This window comes from Bufo bufo, chromosome 6 (assembly GCF_905171765.1).
Source record: "Bufo bufo chromosome 6, aBufBuf1.1, whole genome shotgun sequence".
Lineage (NCBI taxonomy): Eukaryota > Metazoa > Chordata > Amphibia > Anura > Bufonidae > Bufo > Bufo bufo.
In genome coordinates this window covers 356,021,272-356,039,658 of record NC_053394.1, presented here as the reverse complement: position 1 = coordinate 356,039,658, position 18,387 = coordinate 356,021,272, and the positions used below count along the sequence as shown (strand labels likewise).

At 48.3% G+C, this 18,387-nt stretch overlaps 1 protein-coding gene across 1 annotated transcript in view; it reads left to right on the top strand.

Annotated features, from left to right (window-relative positions):
* The first annotated feature begins 4,335 nt into the window (after window positions 1-4,335).
* Window positions 4,336-18,387, top strand: part of QRICH2 (glutamine rich 2) — a 67,513-nt gene continuing 53,461 nt past the window's right edge. The window contains exons 1-2 of the mRNA XM_040438497.1: window positions 4,336-4,710; window positions 12,025-12,129. Of these exons, the coding sequence (XP_040294431.1) occupies window positions 4,336-4,710; window positions 12,025-12,129 (480 nt within the window). The remainder of the gene's footprint in view (window positions 4,711-12,024; window positions 12,130-18,387) is intronic.

Here is an 18,387-nt window from a genome sequence, read left to right as displayed (position 1 = left end):
GTGGGGGCAGCGTGGGGGACACTACTGTGTGGGGGACACTACTGTGTGGGGGCAGCGTGGGGGACACTACTGTGTGGGGGACACTACTGTGTGGGGGCAGCGTGGGGGACACTACTGTGTGGGGGACACTACTGTGTGGGGGCAGCGTGGGGGACACTACTGTGTGGGGCAGTGTGGCGGACACTACTGTGTGGGGGACACTGTGTGGGGGCAGCGTGGGGGACACTACTGTGTGGGGGACACTACTGTGTGGGGCAGTGTGGCGGACACTACTGTGTGGGGCAGCGTGGGGGACACTACTTTGTGGGGGGCAGCGTGGGGGACACTACTGTGTGGGGGCACCGTGGGGGACACTACTGTGTGGGGGCACCGTGGGGGACACTACTGTGTGGGGGTAGCGTGGGGGACACTACTGTGTGGGGGTAGCGTGGGGGACACTACTGTGTGGGGGACACTACTGTGTAGGGGGCAGCGTGGGGGACACTACTTTGTGGGGGGCAGCGTGGGGGACACTACTGTGTGGGGGCAGCGTGGGGGACACTACTGTGTGGGGGGCAGCGTGGGGGAAACTACTGTATGGGGGCTGTGTGTGGGGAAATTACTGTGTGGGGGACACTACTGTGTGGGGGACACTACTGTGTAGGGGGCAGCGTGGGGGACACTACTTTGTGGGGGGCAGCGTGGGGGACACTACTGTGTGGAGGTAGCGTGGGGGACACTACTGTGTGGGGGGCAGCGTGGGGGAAACTACTGTATGGGGTCTGTGTGTGGGGAAATTACTGTATAGGGGCAGTGTGGGGGACGTTGCTATTGGGGAGGCACTGTAGGGGCCATTCTATTATTTCTGGGGACACTATAGAGGGATTATTACCTGGAGCACAATATAGGGTGTTATTATTATTACTGGGGGCACTCTAGGGGACATTATAGCTGCTGTGGACACTATAGGGACATTTAGGGTAATTTATCAAACTGGTGTAAAGTAGAACTGGCTTAGTTGCCCATAGCAACCAATCAGATTCCACCTTTCTTTGACAGCTCTTTTGGAAATCCAGTTCTACTTTACACCAGTTTGATAAATGACCCCAATTATGTCTATTAGGCCTCATGCACACGACCGTTGTGTGCATCCGCGTCCGTTCCGTCATTTTTCACAGTTTAGCGGAGGTCCCATTCATTTCTATGGAGCTGTAAAAAAAAAAACTGATAGTCCTCCGTTTTTTCTCCGCATCCGTGATCCCAGTCCGTCAAAAAAATATAACCTGTCCTATTCTTGTCAGTGGAAAACGGAGGACGGACCCATTCAAGTCAATGGGTCCGTCAAAATAAACGGATGCACAACTGGTATGTCATCCGTGTCCGCTTTTTTCTACAAGACCTTGGTGCAATAAAATGACACTTTTCATTAACCTTCCTTTTTTTTTCCCCTGTCAGACAAAAAAAAAGGATGACGCAAGGAAACACAACTGAAGCAAAATCGGACACGGACCACTGAAGCCAAATCACTGACAGTGAAAAAACACTGTCGTGTGCATGAGGCCTTAGGGTCACTATTTTTTCAGCAGTATAGTACCGGGGGCATTGGGGGGCACAACGGGCACAGTATTGGGGTTGGCAGCAGGATGACACTGTGAGGACACCGGCCAAAAATATATACAATGCAACAGCACTCTGCAAACCAAATAAAGTACAATAATGCCAAAATAATAGAAAGTATTCTTGTGCTAATGCTACGCTAATAAATTTGAGATGCTTGGCAAATCATTTTGTACAAAATTATTTGGGCCCGTCTGCCAAACGTCAAGGCGATCTCAGTAAGACGGGAACCTAACACTATATACCACATTAACTGGTGCCATACTGGCCTCCATTACATTCGGGGGAAGGCAGGTTCCACATGCATGCCGAGCCCACATTATATTATGCCTCTTAGGCCTCATGCGCATGACCGTTGTTTGGGTCCGCATCCGAGCCGCCGTTTTGGCGGCTCGGATGCGGACCCATTCATTTTAATGTCCGCATCCGTGGCCCCGGATTGCGGAAGGCAACACGGGCGCCTTCCGTTTTTTTCTTGTTTTTTTTTACACTTTTTGGTAGTTCCCTTGGGAACTTGAACAAGCAATCATTAGCATTGGAGTCTATTAGAATTACACTAATTTAGGGGGAGATTCATCAAACTAGTGTAAAGTAGAACTGGCTTAGTTGCCCATAGCAACCAATCAGATTCCACCTTTCATGCTTCAGAGTTCCTTTGGAATATGAAAAGTAGAATCTGATTGGTTGCTAGAGGCAATTAGTGGCGTCGCTACAGGGGGGCGAGGGGGGGCAATTGCCCACCCCCGCTGATTCCCCCCCAAAGCAGGCCGGTGAATACTAATGAGCGCTTCCATTATGGAAGCGCTCATTAGAACCGAGAGATCAGGAAGCTGTAAACGCTCTGTACTCACCACTTCCTGGTCCTCGGTTGTCGGCTGTGCAAGGCTGCGCACAGCGTGAGGGCGCTCTGTGACCTCCCGCTGTGCGCGCCAGTTCAGAGCACAGTCGACTGAGGAGAGAGAAAATTGCAGGTGGCGTCCAGGAGCAGGAGAGGCAAGTGGTTTTTTATTTTATAAAAAATGTGGCTGCTGGGGGCATAATAGGGGCTAATCATGAGGCATAATGGGGGCTAATTGGAGGCATATGGGGGCTAATGAGGCATATGGGGGCTAATGAGGCATATGGGCGCTAATAAGAGGCATAATGGGGGCTAATAAGGCATATGGGGGCTAATAAGAGGCATAATGTGGGCTAATGAGGCATAATGGGGGCTAATAAGAGGCATAATGGGGGCTAATTAGAGACATAATGGGGGCTAATAAGGCATATGGGGGCTAATAAGAGGCATAATGTGGGCTAATGAGGCATAATGGGGGCTAATGAGGCATAAGGGCTGATATGGGGGCTAATGAGAGGCATAATAAGTGTCTTCCACAGATCCACAATAACAGTACACCTGCGCACTGACGAGAGACAGAAAGAAGGGGAAAGAATCCGCGGAAGCAAGCAGAGGACGGCACAGCAGACGACTGAATGGCTTCTTTTGTAAGTAAATTGTTTTATTATAAATGTATCCCTGCATACCGCAATTCTCTCGTATTTTGTAATCTTATTTATATATACTTATTTTGTTTTTGCCCCCCCCCCCCCCCCCCCCATTTTTGACTGTGGTCTCTTTGTGCCCCCCCTATATATTGTTCCTAGAATCGCCACTGGCGGCAACTAAGGCTTTTTTTTTTTTTTTTACGCTAGTTTGATAGATCTCCCACTAGATGTGCAGACCTTGATAACTGAAAATATTACCGTAAAAAAATAAAACTAACGCGGTGTATTACCAGCCAGGTGGAAACCTTTGTAAAGACCCCAAAATACAAAAACGCCAGTTGCAAAAAAAAAAACAAAACAAAAAAAACGCTTTTGTGTCCTGCGTTTCATATTTCCCACAGACTTTAAGCAAAAAACGCAGCAGTGTGGAAAACCGCCACCAAAAAACCTATGTGTGAACGCAGCTCTCTCGGTCAGCGCTGCCAGGCTGTGGAGCTTATGGAGAATCAGCCAATCAACACAGCAGCAGAGGCTAAACCACGCCCCCTCCTAGGTAAACTGCGCGGACATAAATAAACTACCTGACCGAGGGGAGCATGGCTGCACAGCGCCGGCTTCTGCCCCGGGGGGGGGGAGCATGGCTGCACAGCGCCGGCTTCTGCCCCGGGGGGGGGGAGCATGGCTGCACAGCGCCGGCTTCTGCCCCGGGGGGGGGAACATGGCTGCACAGCGCCGGCTTCTGCCCCCGGGGGGGGAACATGGCTGCACAGCGCCGGCTTCTGCCCCGGGGGGGGGGGAACATGGCTGCACAGCGCCGGCTTCTGCCCCGGGGGGGGGACGGGACATGGCTGCACAGCGCCGGCTTCTGCCCCGGGGGGGGGACGGGACATGGCTGCACAGCGCCGGCTTCTGCCCCGAGGGGAGCGTGGCTGCACAGCGCCGGCTTCTGCCCCGAGGGGAGCGTGGCTGCACAGCGCCGGCTTCTGCCCCGAGGGGAGCGTGGCTGCACAGCGCCGGCTTCTGCCCCGAGGGGAGCATGGCTGCACAGCGCCGGCTTCTGCCCCGGGGGGAGCATGGTTGCACAGTGCCGGCATCATGGTGAGCTCAGGTGAGCACTGCAGCAGCTCCAGTAATGCTGTGCTTCTGTCACCCACCTGCAGGGGGCGCCGTGCACTGTGGGAGAAGTGAGGTAGGTGTGGCGTCTGGATAGGAGCCGCTAGTCCTGAGGAGGCAGCGCTCAGACAGAGGACGGGGATGGAGGCTGCAGGGAGGACGCTACTTGACTTGGCCAATTTGGCCATTGGCACCCCAGAAGTGGGGGCGGTGAATTTCACTGCTCTGCACACTCTCCTTCACACCATCATCAAGCACTTACACATCCAGGATGTTAGCGTCCAGCTCCCTGGGTGCACCGGACAGTACCCACCACCGCCACCAGGGGGAGTCCTGGAGGACAGGATCCTGCACCTAGAGAAGCAGCTGGAGGTTCTGAACAACTTGCCCTCTGGATTAGATCTGATTGCAAGGAGCACATCCGGCCAGCAGGGCGGCAGCAGCGCTGTGGAGGACATGTGGCAGATGATGAAGCTGAAGAGCAGGCTGGAGGTGAATGAGGAAGGAGTGTGTAAGGTGAGGAGCAGGTCCTGGAAGTGACAGTGCAGACCAGTAGGTGGCATCTCCAGTGCCCTCCATCACTATGGTAGTCTGCAGGGCACTGGTGTGTCAGGGGGCAGCATAGGGTGACCACACTTCCTAACTGCCATTCAGGGACACTTACTTTCACAAGTGCATTTCGTCAAACTTATACTTGAGACTGGGCCGGTTCTAGGTGAAATGTCGCCCTGGGGCGAAAAACAATAAGCCCCCCCCATGACACTTGATGACTTTTACAGAAGAAACTGTACATTGTGGGGCACGGTGTACGCTATATGTGTATAACATTAACATATTTCATATAAAAACTTACAATTACTTGACCCTTGGGGATCTCGGACGCCACTTTAACATTGGAGGGGGGGGGGCCTCGGTGGAGCTGATGTGCTTTATCCTAATGACAGAGATTTCGTAATAAGGATTTGGAGAAAGGACAGAGGTATAGCAGAGCAGGGAGAGGCTGGTGCTGCTACTAGGGGGTCATACCATCGGGGAGTAATAAAGCCCACCATAATGCCCCTCCCCCCAGTAGAAATAATTCTCCTTATAATGTGAGCTAATGTCCCCATAGTGCCCCCATAATGTGCCAGTAGCCACAGCCCCCCCATATCATGTGCCAGTAGCCACGCCCCCCCCCATATCATGTGCCAGTAGCCACGCCCCCCCCCCATATCATGTGCCAGTAGCCACGGCCCCCCCCTATATCATGTGCCAGTAGCCACGGCCCCCCCCCTATATCATGTGCCAGTAGCCACGGCCCCCCCCCTATATCATGTGCCAGTAGCCACGGCCCCCCCCCCTATATCATGTGCCAGTAGCCACGGCCCCCCCCTATATCATGTGCCAGTAGCCACGCCCCCCCCCCCATATCATGTGCCAGTAGCCACGGCCCCCCCTATATCATGTGCCAGTAGCCACGGCCCCCCCTATATTATGTGCCAGTAGCCACGGCCCCCCCTATATTATGTGCCAGTAGCCACCAGTATTGAAAGAACAAAACAAAAAAACAAACACTTATACTTGCCTCCTTGGCAGCGATGTGATGCAGGCCTCTTCCGGCCTGTGTCCCGCGCTGTACGGCTCAGGCGGCACGATAACGTCATCACGCCGCCTGCGCCGGCCTAGTGCCTGCAGCCTGACAGAGGAAGGGGAAGGGACATACCTCTCCCTCCCCAGCCGTGCTGCACAGCCATCTGTATCGCTGTCCTGAGGACAGTGATACAGATGACTGGAGATGAGCGCTTCCACAATGGAAGCGCTCATCTCCGGCCCCTTGCCTCTGACTGTCACAACAGCAGCGGTCGGCGGCTCAGGTCATTCCGGGACACTGCATTGTCCCGGAATGAGGGTGACCGGGACCCAGGACAGACTCTCCAAATGCGGGACTATCCCTGGCGATCCGGGACACGTGGTCACCCTAGGGCAGCAGTGTAATACAATAGGACTGTAAGGGGTAACTCCGCATCCTCCTCTTTCTCCATAGGGGTTAGTGATCAGATCTGTTACTATGACGGGGAGGAATTGCCCACCTTGGGGCGGATGTGAGAACGCTATTAGGATGTAGAGCCGTCACATTCTGCAGGTGCGGCTTACAGCAGCCTGTATTCTGGGGAAATAATGATGCCCTAGAACAATTGTGATTGCGCTATATGGGGATGCTCTAGAACAGGGGTGCACAACCTTTTCTGTTTGGGGGCCACATTTTCAGACTGAAGGGATCCCAAGGGCCGAAAATTAAAGTTAAAGTGGTATTACCAACTGAAATACTGTATTTATGGCGTATTGTACATACAGTATATAATATAAATGTCTGATTTACATCTCCAGTTTTCCCATCTAATGCGAAAATACATAAAAAATGTATTAGAACAGCCACAAGACATAGACATACATGTCTGTCACCAGATGGTTGGGGGCCACACAGAATATCAAGGGTTGCAGGTTGTGCACCCCTGCTCTAGAACAGTTGTGATTGCGCTTTATGGTGATGCTCTAGAACAGTTGTGATTGTGCTTTATGGTGATGCTCTAGAACAGTTGTGATTGTGCTTTATGGTGATGCTCTAGAACAGTTGTGATTGCGCTTTATGGTGATGCTCTAGAACAGTTGTGATTGCGCTTTATGGTGATGCTCTAGAACAGTTGTGATTGCGCTTTATGGTGATGCTCTAGAACAGTTGTGATTGCGCTTTATGGTGATGCTCTAGAACAGTTGTGATTGCGCTTTATGGTGATGCTCTAGAACAGTTGTGATTGCGCTTTATGGTGATGCTCTAGAACAGTTGTGATTGCGCTTTATGGTGATGCTTTAGAACAGCTGTGTTTGCGCTTTATGGTGATGCTTTAGAACAGCTGTGTTTGCGCTTTATGGTGATGCTTTAGAACAGCTGTGTTTGCGCTTTATGGTGATGCTTTAGAACAGCTGTGTTTGCGCTTTATGGTGATGCTCTAGAACAGTTGTGTTTGCGCTTTATGGGGATGCTTTAGAACAGCTGTGTTTGCGCTTTATGGTGATGCTTTAGAACAGCTGTGTTTGCGCTTTATGGTGATGCTTTAGAACAGCTGTGTTTGCGCTTTATGGTGATGCTCTAGAACAGCTGTGTTTGCGCTTTATGGGAATGCACTAGAACAGCTGTGTTTGCGCTTTATGGGGATGCACTAGAACAGCTGTGTTTGCGCTTTATGGGGATGCACTAGAACAGCTGTGTTTGCGCTTTATGGGGATGCACTAGAACAGCTGTGTTTGCGCTTTATGGGGATGCACTAGAACAGTTCTGATGTGCTCTAGGACCTCGATTCTTGGGATTTAGTTGTACTCTAGAACATGCCAAGTGTCAGGGGATGCTCGCAATGTCTCTATGTGAATAGTGATAACCGCCTTGCTGTATGAGGATGCACTAGAACAGTTGTGATATGATTGTGACCTATAATGGTGCAGTAGGATCTTGGTTCTTGAGATCTAGTTGTACTCTACAACATGCCAAGTGTCGTGCTTCATGAGGGTGCCCAATATTCTATGTTGATGCCATCGACCAGTTGTGACCTTTTTTATTTGATGCTCTAGATTGTTCTATGATTATGTTCTGCACACCTATTATTATATTTCTTTTTTTTTTCAAATGGCACATTTTTGTCTTTTTAAAGAAACAAGTGCTGCATCCAGAGGTTACATGTTGGCCAATAAGAAATTACAAAACGTCCTAGAACCTGGTAGTGGCCTTTTTGTCAAACCCCAGCATGCTTTGGATGTGGCTTTTTTTCAGTTGTTTTCCCATAGACTTCTCTACAGGGAAAATAAAAAATTTGAAAAAGATGAAAGTAAAATGGTATGTGAACTAGAAAAAGCCTGCTGCCCCCCCCCCCCAAAAAAAAAGTCAGGCCCCTTATTCCCCTGCGTGAACGTGTGTGAGTTGTTACTTGTGCCGTTGGAACAAGGGTGGGCCGCCACGACATAGACCCATGCTATATCCACTTATCATTTGGATGGGGTGGCCTCGTTCATGAAGTCCTCTGCTCCCAGTATATAATGGACAGACTTGGGAATAGTCGCCCCCTCCCCCATTTCATACAGGGACGGAATCGTGGCCAGAGCTGCAGCCGACCTCCCCTCATCTGCCAGCAGTGAAGCGTTCAGACTGACCCCCTCGTGCTTCATACGTGGATTCTGCTGCTTAGAAACCGGGCACATAAATGAGTCCGAACCGCAGGGATGCTGGATAATCATTTACCCACCGATCACATCACCCAGTAATACGTTGTAGTCTGCGCGGACTGGCGCTCGTGGTAACGTACAATCAGCTTGGGCTGAATATCTTTTGAAATACATTCATTGACAAAAAAAATTTAAATAATTCGCCGAGAAGTTGTTGGAATCTCATTAAAGGGAACCTGTCACCTGGATTCTGTGTATAGAGCTGAGGACATGGGTTGCTAGATGGCCACTAGCACATCTGCAATACCCAGTCCCCATAGCTCTGTGTGCTTTTATTGTGTAAAAAAAAACTATTTTATTGTCGGGGATAGGACTCATCTCAGGTTAATTTGCATATGTATCAAATCGGCTTTTTACACAATAAAAGCACACAGAGCTATGGGGACTGGGTATTGCGGATGTGCTAGCGGCCATCTAGAAACCCATGTCCTCAGCTCTATACACAAAATCCAGGTGACAGGTTCCCTTTAAACGTTCTATGTGTGAATTTAATGATGAGAGATGTAAGTGATTACACTATTACACACCGATCGCAAACTTTTAACCCATCAGATGCCATGGTCAATTGTGACAACGGCATCTGAGAAGATAAAAACTGGGAGCGCGGAGATGGGGGGAGCTGGAGTGTGTGTGCAGTAGCCCCTGTACTCAGGAGTGGTACAGGGCTGCCGCATATTAGTTCCTATGCAGAGTCTGCCTGAGTGTAAGGCCTCTTGCACACGACCATATGTATTTTTCAGTCCGCAAAAAATACAGGTGACGTCCGTATTTTGCGGAACGGAACAGCCGCCCCCTAATAAAACAGTACTATCCTTGTCCGTATTGCGGACAATAATAGGACATGTTCTATTATTTTGCGCAACGGACATACGGACACGGAATGCACAAGGAGCACCTTCCCTTTTTTTTTTTTTTTTTTGCGGACCCATAGAAATGAATGGTTCGGCATACGGTCCGCCAAAAAAACGGAAGGGACACGGAAAGAAAATACGTTCGTGTGCATGAGCCCTAATTCTAATAAACTCCAATGCTAATTCATTGGAGTCTATTAGTGAAGCAATCTGATTGTGTGTCATAGTTCCTTAGTGGGAGGAAGTATAATTTTTTTTTTATAAAAATATATATATTTTTAAAAAGTAAAATAAAAGTACACAAGCAATTAAAAACTAATAAACATAATGGGCAAAGCCTCGAGTGAAAGCACCTGTACTATTAAAATATAACACAAAAAAGTCAAAATGGACGATTCGCCGTTTTTTTGGTTTCTTCACCTTCCACAAAAAATTGACTAGAAAGTGATCAGAGACATGAGATGTTGTTTGTATAATACATTAAGTTTTTTTATCACGCGTGTGCAAAACACATCAAAACGCATTGCACCCGCGCGATAAAAACTGACAGCGATCGCAGGCAAAACGGAACAACTTTGCCTGCGAAATCGAATGCATTCGCAACGCATCCAGACCTAATCCGGACACGCTCGTCTGCAAGGGGCCTAACAGGCAGCAATGTCTCACAAAGAGGTACACTAACCAAAAGTGGCCTCTGAGCCTTTTTTTCAGGCAGCGGGCGATGAAATTTGGCGGCACAGCTTAGGTCTCCTTTATACATAGGATGGAATTTATTATGAATGGCAGTCTTCATGCAGATTTTTAATAAAAAAAAAAAAAAGATATGCTCGCCTCTTAATAATTTTGGCACATCTTGTACCAGAAAATGAAATCCGTGCTGGCTTAGATTTCTGGTGTATTTTTAGGCCAGTTTTTAGCGCAACTCAGGCTGCATACTCCCCTCCTGCCTCCTTTTTCAAGAAGGGGTGTGCATGGAATAAAGCTGGGGGGGGGGGGGGTCCTGAAATTTTTGCACAAAACAGGACCAAATGAGCAACTTTTTTTATGCCGGTTTCTGGTGTCCAGCATTAAAAAGAGGCCCTTTCCACTACATCCTCCTATGCGACTAGTTTTTTGGGCTCACAGCTGTGTTACATTTTACCCATAGTATTTCATTAGGGATTGGTTCTGCAAAGTATGCCCAGGACTTGTTGGGAGTCGTGGTTTCTTGGTTGGAGACCTCTGTCAATTAACGGGTATTAAAAAGGTTGCAAAGTGATATCGAAATCTGGAAAAAGAAAGCGCAGCTTTGAACTCTGCCTATGTGGCGGTATGACTGGCACACAGGGACGATGGGGGAGAGCTTCCTCACACTGGTGCCGTTCCCTTTTCATTTTCCGACCCTGTTCTGTTTCTACAGCTTTTGGTAAGACCAGGACACACATGACTACCCGTGCGTCTTTGGTGTGTGGCGTGCTCCAATTACACCGTAACGTGATCGCCTCCACTGAAGGCATTTTCTTTCAGGACACTCAGGCTTCTCCCATGGAGATGAAGCCTTTCGTAACAGGCAGCGCCCCAGGAGAGAGCCTGTTTTGCAGAACGTTTCCCCACGGGCGGCGTTTTATGTACGTGTTGATCTGTAAAAATGTACATATCAATGTTAAATACCGGATGGATCCATTACACCTCCGTACAACCTGATGGTTGTACAGAAATAACATACTACTGTGTGCATGATTCTTAGCAGGCTTAGCTCTCCATTTGCCTGTCAAGGATGAGTTACAGATAATTTGTATACCATAAATGTCTGGTGGGGTCTGACTGCTTGTGTCACCACCCGTCGTCAGGAGAACAGGGTGCTGTGTGCACCATTCTTATTTGAAGCTGGACCAGTATGGCATGAGATATTCTGCACTGGTACATGTGTGCCAGCATCCATAGGTGCACCTCACAGTTTTCATATCTTTCGTACAAGACTCTTTTGGGAATATTCATCCTCTACCTTAATACTTGCCAACACATCCAAACGTAAAATCGGGACATTTATGTACCGCCCTTTGGGACACCCTGAAACGCCCCCTAAATGCCCACAAAATTTCTACTTTAGAGTACATCACTTTTATGGGATTGTCCTAGCAAAATCGTGACTGTTGGCAATGTAACAAGACATATGGGATCTAGAAGTCCCAGTGGTCAGACCCCATCCCATGGGTAAGTCATAAATGCCTTTAGCTGGTATTCTTCATTAACCCCTTCCTGACACGATGGTGCCTGCTCCAAAGCATAGTGGATGCCATAGCTGCTGGCTTTCTGCTGTCTGTGATCAGCGATAGGGAATCTCCCATAGACTGCAGTGGTAATTCATTGCAGTCTATTGGCGATGGAATCCAACAATCTCGTTTTCAAAAAAGTGTTGAGAAAAAGAAATAAATGTTTAAACGTGTGGCTGTATCCTAAAACCCCTGGCTGTAAAACTTTAAGGGTTCGGCGGCTCTGAGCAGCCGCATTGCGACCACAGACTGAGTGCAACCTGCGGTTTCTCTGCAGAGCGAGGTGGTTTTCAAATTTACCAGTAAAGCGCAGCAGCCACTAAAAATCACATTGAAACGGTGCTGATTTGCAGTGTAACGGGTACAGTTTTTGTCCACAGCCGCCCCGTTGAGATAAGTGCTTTTTTGCAGTGTGTTTATATGTAATGCTGATTATTGCATCTCCCTCATCCCCATGTTCCCTCTTGTGATTTCAGGCTATGACCGTGCTGCAGGACCTCATGCTGGAGGTCAACACCCTGAAAGAGTCACAGCGGGAGGTACAAGACCAGATCCAGAAACTGCCTGACACTGCAGGGGTGGTAAGTGGCACAGAGTAACCGCAGAGGAGACATTAGCGGATGGTGCAGCATCGCTGGAGATATATGCTTGGGGGGCTTTTGGCTTGCAGTGACCTGGGCAAGCAATTGACTTTGCTAATGGAAGCCTTGGTCAACCAACTGGATGTCTGTAAAATATATGGACGACATGCGTACCCCTGTATGATGTCTACATGCCATAATAGGGCATATGGCTCTTTGAGACAACCCCTTTAAGGATTAACTTTTGTAAATAACATGAATGAAATTCTCCATTCTTTACACTGCAGGTATTATTTAGGGGAAAGGAGAATTAATTTACACATTTTTAGTAGTTTTGTTTAAAGTGAAGAAACACTCAGGTCTGGAAACTGGGGATATTCAGATACGTGGCCACTATGAGTCCTCCATAGCAGTGGTGGCTCTTTCCAGAAGCTAGGATATTCCCAGAGCCAGCCATATGCTCTTATAGACTAGAATTGGTGTCTGTTACACGAGTAATGCCCACCACCACAGATTCAGCAAGAGTCTGGAGTCCTGGGGATAGATCTCCTTTATAAGGACGCATCTGGTATAATTTGGGAAATCCTACCACTGATACTACTGTGGCAGCTGAAGGGACGTCTCCTTTTTGCTGCAGCTCTCTCCCTGTAACTGCCACAACTTCTAACCGATCATGTGGCTGGTGGCAGTGGAAGATTTAAACTGAGCACGTGCGACCAGCTCAGTGATACGGACAAAATAATAAGGAAAAGAACAAACAGCAGATATCGCTGTCATCTCACTTTCCGCAAATACCACTATTTTTCAAAGCTGTCTTTTTAAAGTTAATTGCCTACCATTGTGCCCTGATTTTCAGTTGCTGTTGGTTACGTCTGTTGTGGATGTTATGTTGGTGCACCACTTCCTGTTTTCCGTCTGTGGCAGTTGCTCCTGTCTTTATGTTACCAACATGGCTCCTGTGCAGTAATCCCGCGTGCTGTTTATTTACATCACATGAAACATGGTGTCAGAAGTAGCTGGACCTGCGCTGCTTCTGCACATTTGCCGCTGAGAGCCTGCCTGCCTTGCAGCGTGATCGTGTCTCCTGTCCGTGGATTTGAGCATTTGACGCAAGCAATAGCAGCATCATGGCGGCTAACGGAATTCCGCTGCCTGAGCCGATGAGGGTAAGCGGCAATGTTTGTGATAACTGGGACACCTTCAAAACTGAGTTTGATGACTACTGCCTCGCCATAGGGTTAAAGGAGAAGCAGGCAGTCACTCTGAGGAGGGTGATGGGCCGTGAATGCCTCCATGTTTACAAGCATAATCTAAACCTTACAGAGGAGCAAAAGAATGACACCAAAGCCATCCTGGATGCATTAGAAACTTTCTTCAGGCCTTCTAAAAATGTCATATATGATAAACTGGTTCTGGGTATCCTCAATGAAAACGCACGTCGCCACTTGTTGAGGAAACGCGCCTGAGATATGTCACACCGCAGAACTTACTGACAAGCATATGAAAGCTATGGAGCAGGATAAGAGACTGACAATATCAATATAATAACCTCTTCACAGCAGCACAAGAGTCGCTCGCACAACTCACCTGAGCAGAAGCCTGCATCCTGCAAGCATTGTGGCAGTTTGCATTTACGTGTGAAAGAAAAGTGCCCTGCATATGGGAAATTCTGTACTGCACGCGGTAAGCCAAATCACACTGCAAGGGTGCGTCTCTCCCGTGACATGAAAGTAAGGAAGCTACACACAATTCAGCAAGTGCCTGATTCTGAGGAAGCACAACTGTTTAGCACTGATATGCTTTACTCCTCAGAATGCATTGGTGCTCTAAACACAAAAGGCAAGAAATGGTTTGTAAACCTCAATTGAAATGATATAATCCAACCTTGTCAGCTGGATTCAGGTGCAACTTGTGATGTAATGAGTTTAAAGGACAAAATGAAACTGGAGCCCAAAACACCCCTTTATATATAATTTTTTTTTTTTTTTTGGAGTATTGGATTGTGGTGATTAATATCTCCTTGGTGGCCCTATTTCAACTTTTCACTGTGTATTCAATTACCCCTTAATTCCACATTTTTGTTCCCTGTACTGCCTACTTTTACCTGTGCTTAAAGGGACTCTGTCACCACTTTCTAACCCCCCCTTTTAAAAGTATTGTTCTCTCCATGGCGCCCTTGTGATTACAAAGGTGTTGTTATAACATAAATTCGCCGTCTCGTTTTGATAAAAATACCTTTTATCTAACCTGTCAATCTTGTGGATAAGGTACCAGGGCGTTTCTGAAGGTCTGAAGCTGCCGCCGCCGTTGGTGCCCAGCTCCTCCCCTGATCCTTTCAGCGCCGCCTGAATGTAAAGAAATCCGCCTCCGGCTCTCGCTCAGTGCCCCCTCCTCCTTTTCAAAGATCCCGCGCGTGCGCACAGGCCTGTGCCTGATGCGCCCGTGTGGACATTTAGAATCAGCCTCATTGAGCAAAGTGCGCATGCGCGCACTTCGCTCAACCTCCTCATAAGACGAGCACTGCAGCCAGCCACTCAGAGCCTGCCAAGCGCTGTATGGAGCCGCAGGCTCTGAGTGGCTGGCTGCAGTGCTCGTCTTATGAGGAGGTTGAGCGAAGTGCGCGCATGCGCACTTCGCTCAATGAGGCTGATTCTAAATGTCCGCACGGGCGCATCAGGCACAGGCCTGTGCGCACGCGCGGGATCTTTGAAAAGGAGGAGGGGGCACTGAGCGAGAGCCGGAGACGGATTTCTTTACATTCAGGCGGCGCTGAAGGGATCAGGGGAGGAGCTGGGCACCAACGGCGGCGGCGGGCGGCAGCTTCAGACCTTCAGAAACGCCCTGGGCACCTTATCCACAAGATTGACAGGTTAGATAAAAGGTATTTTTATCAAAACGAGACGGCGAATTTATGTTATAACAACACCTTTTGTAATCACAAGGGCGCCATGGAGAGAACAATACTTTTAAAAGGGGGGGTTAGAAAGTGGTGACAGAGTCCCTTTAAAGAGGACCTTTCACCGATTATTACACTATAAACTAACTATACAGACATGTGGAGCGGCGCCCGGGGATCTCTCTGCACTTACTATTATCCCTGGGCGCCGCTCCGTTCTCCCGCTATGTCGTCCGGTATCTCCGGTCACAAAGTTATGGTAGGCGGAGTCTGCCCTTGTTCTTCTGTAGCGCTGGCCAATCGCATTGCAGAGCTCACAGCCTGGGAGAAAATAACCTCCCAGGCTGTGAGCGCTGCGATTGGCCAGCGCTAGAGCAGAACAAGGGCAGACTCCGCCTACCATAACTTAGGGACTGGAATCTCTGCCTACCATAACTTAGTGAGCGGAGATACCGGAGGGCATAGCGGGAGAACGGAGCGGCGCCTGGGGATAATAGTAAGTGCAGTGATATTCCCGGGCGCCGCTCTACATGTCTGTATAGTTAGTTCATAGTGTAATAATCGGTGAAAGGTCCCCTTTAAAATAGGGTTGCTAGGCATGGTCCGTCTATCTGTTGAAGGACTGAGCACGCTGCGTGCAAGGTCACATTACTGACAACAAGGGACTGTAAGTAAATGATTAAAGCCAGGTCCTCCCCAGCAGCTGATAACAGTGCCTGGGCTGTGTGCACTTCTCCCTGTCCCTGCGCTTGGCAGACGCTCCCTCACTCAGCAGAGCTGGAGCATGCAGAGTTGAAGCAGCGCAGACCAGGGAAGGGAGATCTGCCGTCTGCTCAGTGTATAAATGAAAGCAACTTGTGGTAAGAGGACTCCTTTGTTCTGCAGGAGATTAACCCTTTAGGGGGGAGAGCTATGGTTACTGACACTTTTGGGGGGCTATTGTTACTGGCTAGTGAGGGCAGGCGGGATTAACCTCAGGGTGAGGGCAGTGGCGGCCATCTTAACTGAATAGTGAAAATGCAGTTTTATGCAGACTGGTTGCTAAGGGCTGAATCTTATTAAAACAGCAAATTCTTCATGCCTACAGTGATGTATTTGAGGGCCCGGTAGTTGTTCCAGGGGAGGTGCGCTTTGAACTTGACCCTGCTATTCAACCAGTTCAATGTGCCCATCGGAATGTACCAATAGCTATTAAGCCACAGGTCAAAGCACAACTGGACAAGTATGAAGCTGAGGGACATCTAACCTCAGTATCAGAACCCACGGATTGGATAAGCAACATGGTGGTTATCAGAAAGCCTGAAAAGATCAGAATCAGTATCGATCCCAAGTTCCTGAATATGGCCCTGAAGCGGTCACACTACCTAATGCCTACACTCAATGGCATTCTGTACAAACTTCCAAAAGCGCGTATTTTCACACTAGTCTATGCAAGAGATGCCTTTTTACAGTGCAAACTAGATGAAAAAAGCAGTTACATGACCGCTTTCTGGACTCCTTGGGGCAGAAAGAGATAGCTTAAACTTCCATTTGGGGTTTCCGTGGCACCAGAGGTCTACCAGCGTAAACAACATGAACTATTGAGTGGGCTTCGTGGAATTGAGCCAATAGCGGATGACCTCCTTATAGTTGGTTGTGTTAAGACTGATGCAGAAGCTGAGCGGGACCATGACGAAAAGTTAATAGCGCTACTAGATCGTTGCAGACAGGTGATGGCTGAGGCTTAGCGTGAAGAAATTGCAGTTCAAGGTGCAAGAAGTCCATTTCCATGGGCATATCCTGTCTTCACAAGGCTTAAAATCTGACCCGGACAAGATCAAAGCTATTGTGGACATGCCACAGCCTGCTGATGCCAAAGCAGTACAGAGATTTATTGGCTTTGTTACATATCTAGCAAAATTCCTGCCACATTTATCTGAGGTGCATGAGCAGTTAAGACGACCAGTGTTGAAATACTATGATGTCACTAAGCCTGTTGCCATACAAAGTGACTCTAGCAAAAATGGCCTGGGTTGTTGTCTTTTGCAGGAAGGTCAACCAGTTGAATATGCGTCCAGAGCTCTTTCACCAGCTGAGCGAAACTATGCTGAGATTGAGAAGGAATGTTTAAGTATTGTATTTGCATGCCAACGCTTCCATCATTATCTCTATGGGCAGGACTCCATTACAGCTGAGACTGACCACAAACCTCTGAAATGTATATCAGCGATGCTTTGAGCAGAGCTATGTTGGATAATGTGGCACCTGAAGGTGAGCACGAGCATCAAACAATTTTGTCAGCTGCAACAAGAAAAAATTTTCTTTGCCGACATCAATCAAGCCGACTATCTTAATGTCACTGCTCAGCGTCTGCAGCAACTCGTACAACACACTGACGGTGACGCAACGTTATAAGCTCTGAAATCTGTTTTCTTGAGTGGATGGCCAGATGATAAAGTAGCAATTCCTGCAACTGTACGGGAATATTGGTCCTTCAGAGATAAGATCAGCGTACAAAATGGTATCTTGTACAAAGGCCCAAGTGTCATAGTGCCTAAATCGCTGAGAGCGGAGATGTTATCACAAATACCCTCGAGCCACATTGGAGGTGAAGCATGCTACAGACAAGCTCGTGATTCTCTTTACTGGCCTAACATGCAAGGTGAAATCAAAGATTTTGTCAGTAATTGTCACATCTGCAATGAATATGTCTACTTGCAGCAAAAGGAAACTATAATGTCGCATGAGATACCGACACGTCCATTGCAGATCATCAGTATGGACTTATTCAACTACGCAGGCAAAGAATACCTGATATTAGTTGACCACTATTCGGACTTTTGGGAAATCGACCTTCTTCCTGATTTGTCCACTGAAACCACAATTAAGCGGTGCAAGGCTCCGTTTGCCCGTTATGGCCAACCAGATAAAGTGATCTCTGATAATGGCCCTCAGTTTTCAAGCTTGCAATTTTGAAGATTTGCAATGGAATGGGAGTTTGAGCACGTTACTTCCTCACCACGTCATCCACAGGCGAATGGCAAAGCGCTGTTGTAAAGATTGTTAAGAACTTATGCAAGAGAGCAAACCGTGATGGTAAAGACTCGTGGAAGGCCATTTTGCATTGCAGAAACACTCCAACCGAAGGCATAATTAGTAGTCCAGCACAAAGACTGATGTCAAGGAGGCTGAAGACTTCCTTACTGGCAGCGAATAAGCTTCTGGAATCTTGTGTGGTACAAGGTGTTACAGAAAAGTTAAAGTTTAAGAGACAAATGTCAAAGGCTCAATATGTTACATCGGCCAGGGATCTGCCAGAGTTGATTACTGGAGAACAAATCCGTATGAAACCCTTACCTGGAGATCGAACAGGTCGTTGGAGA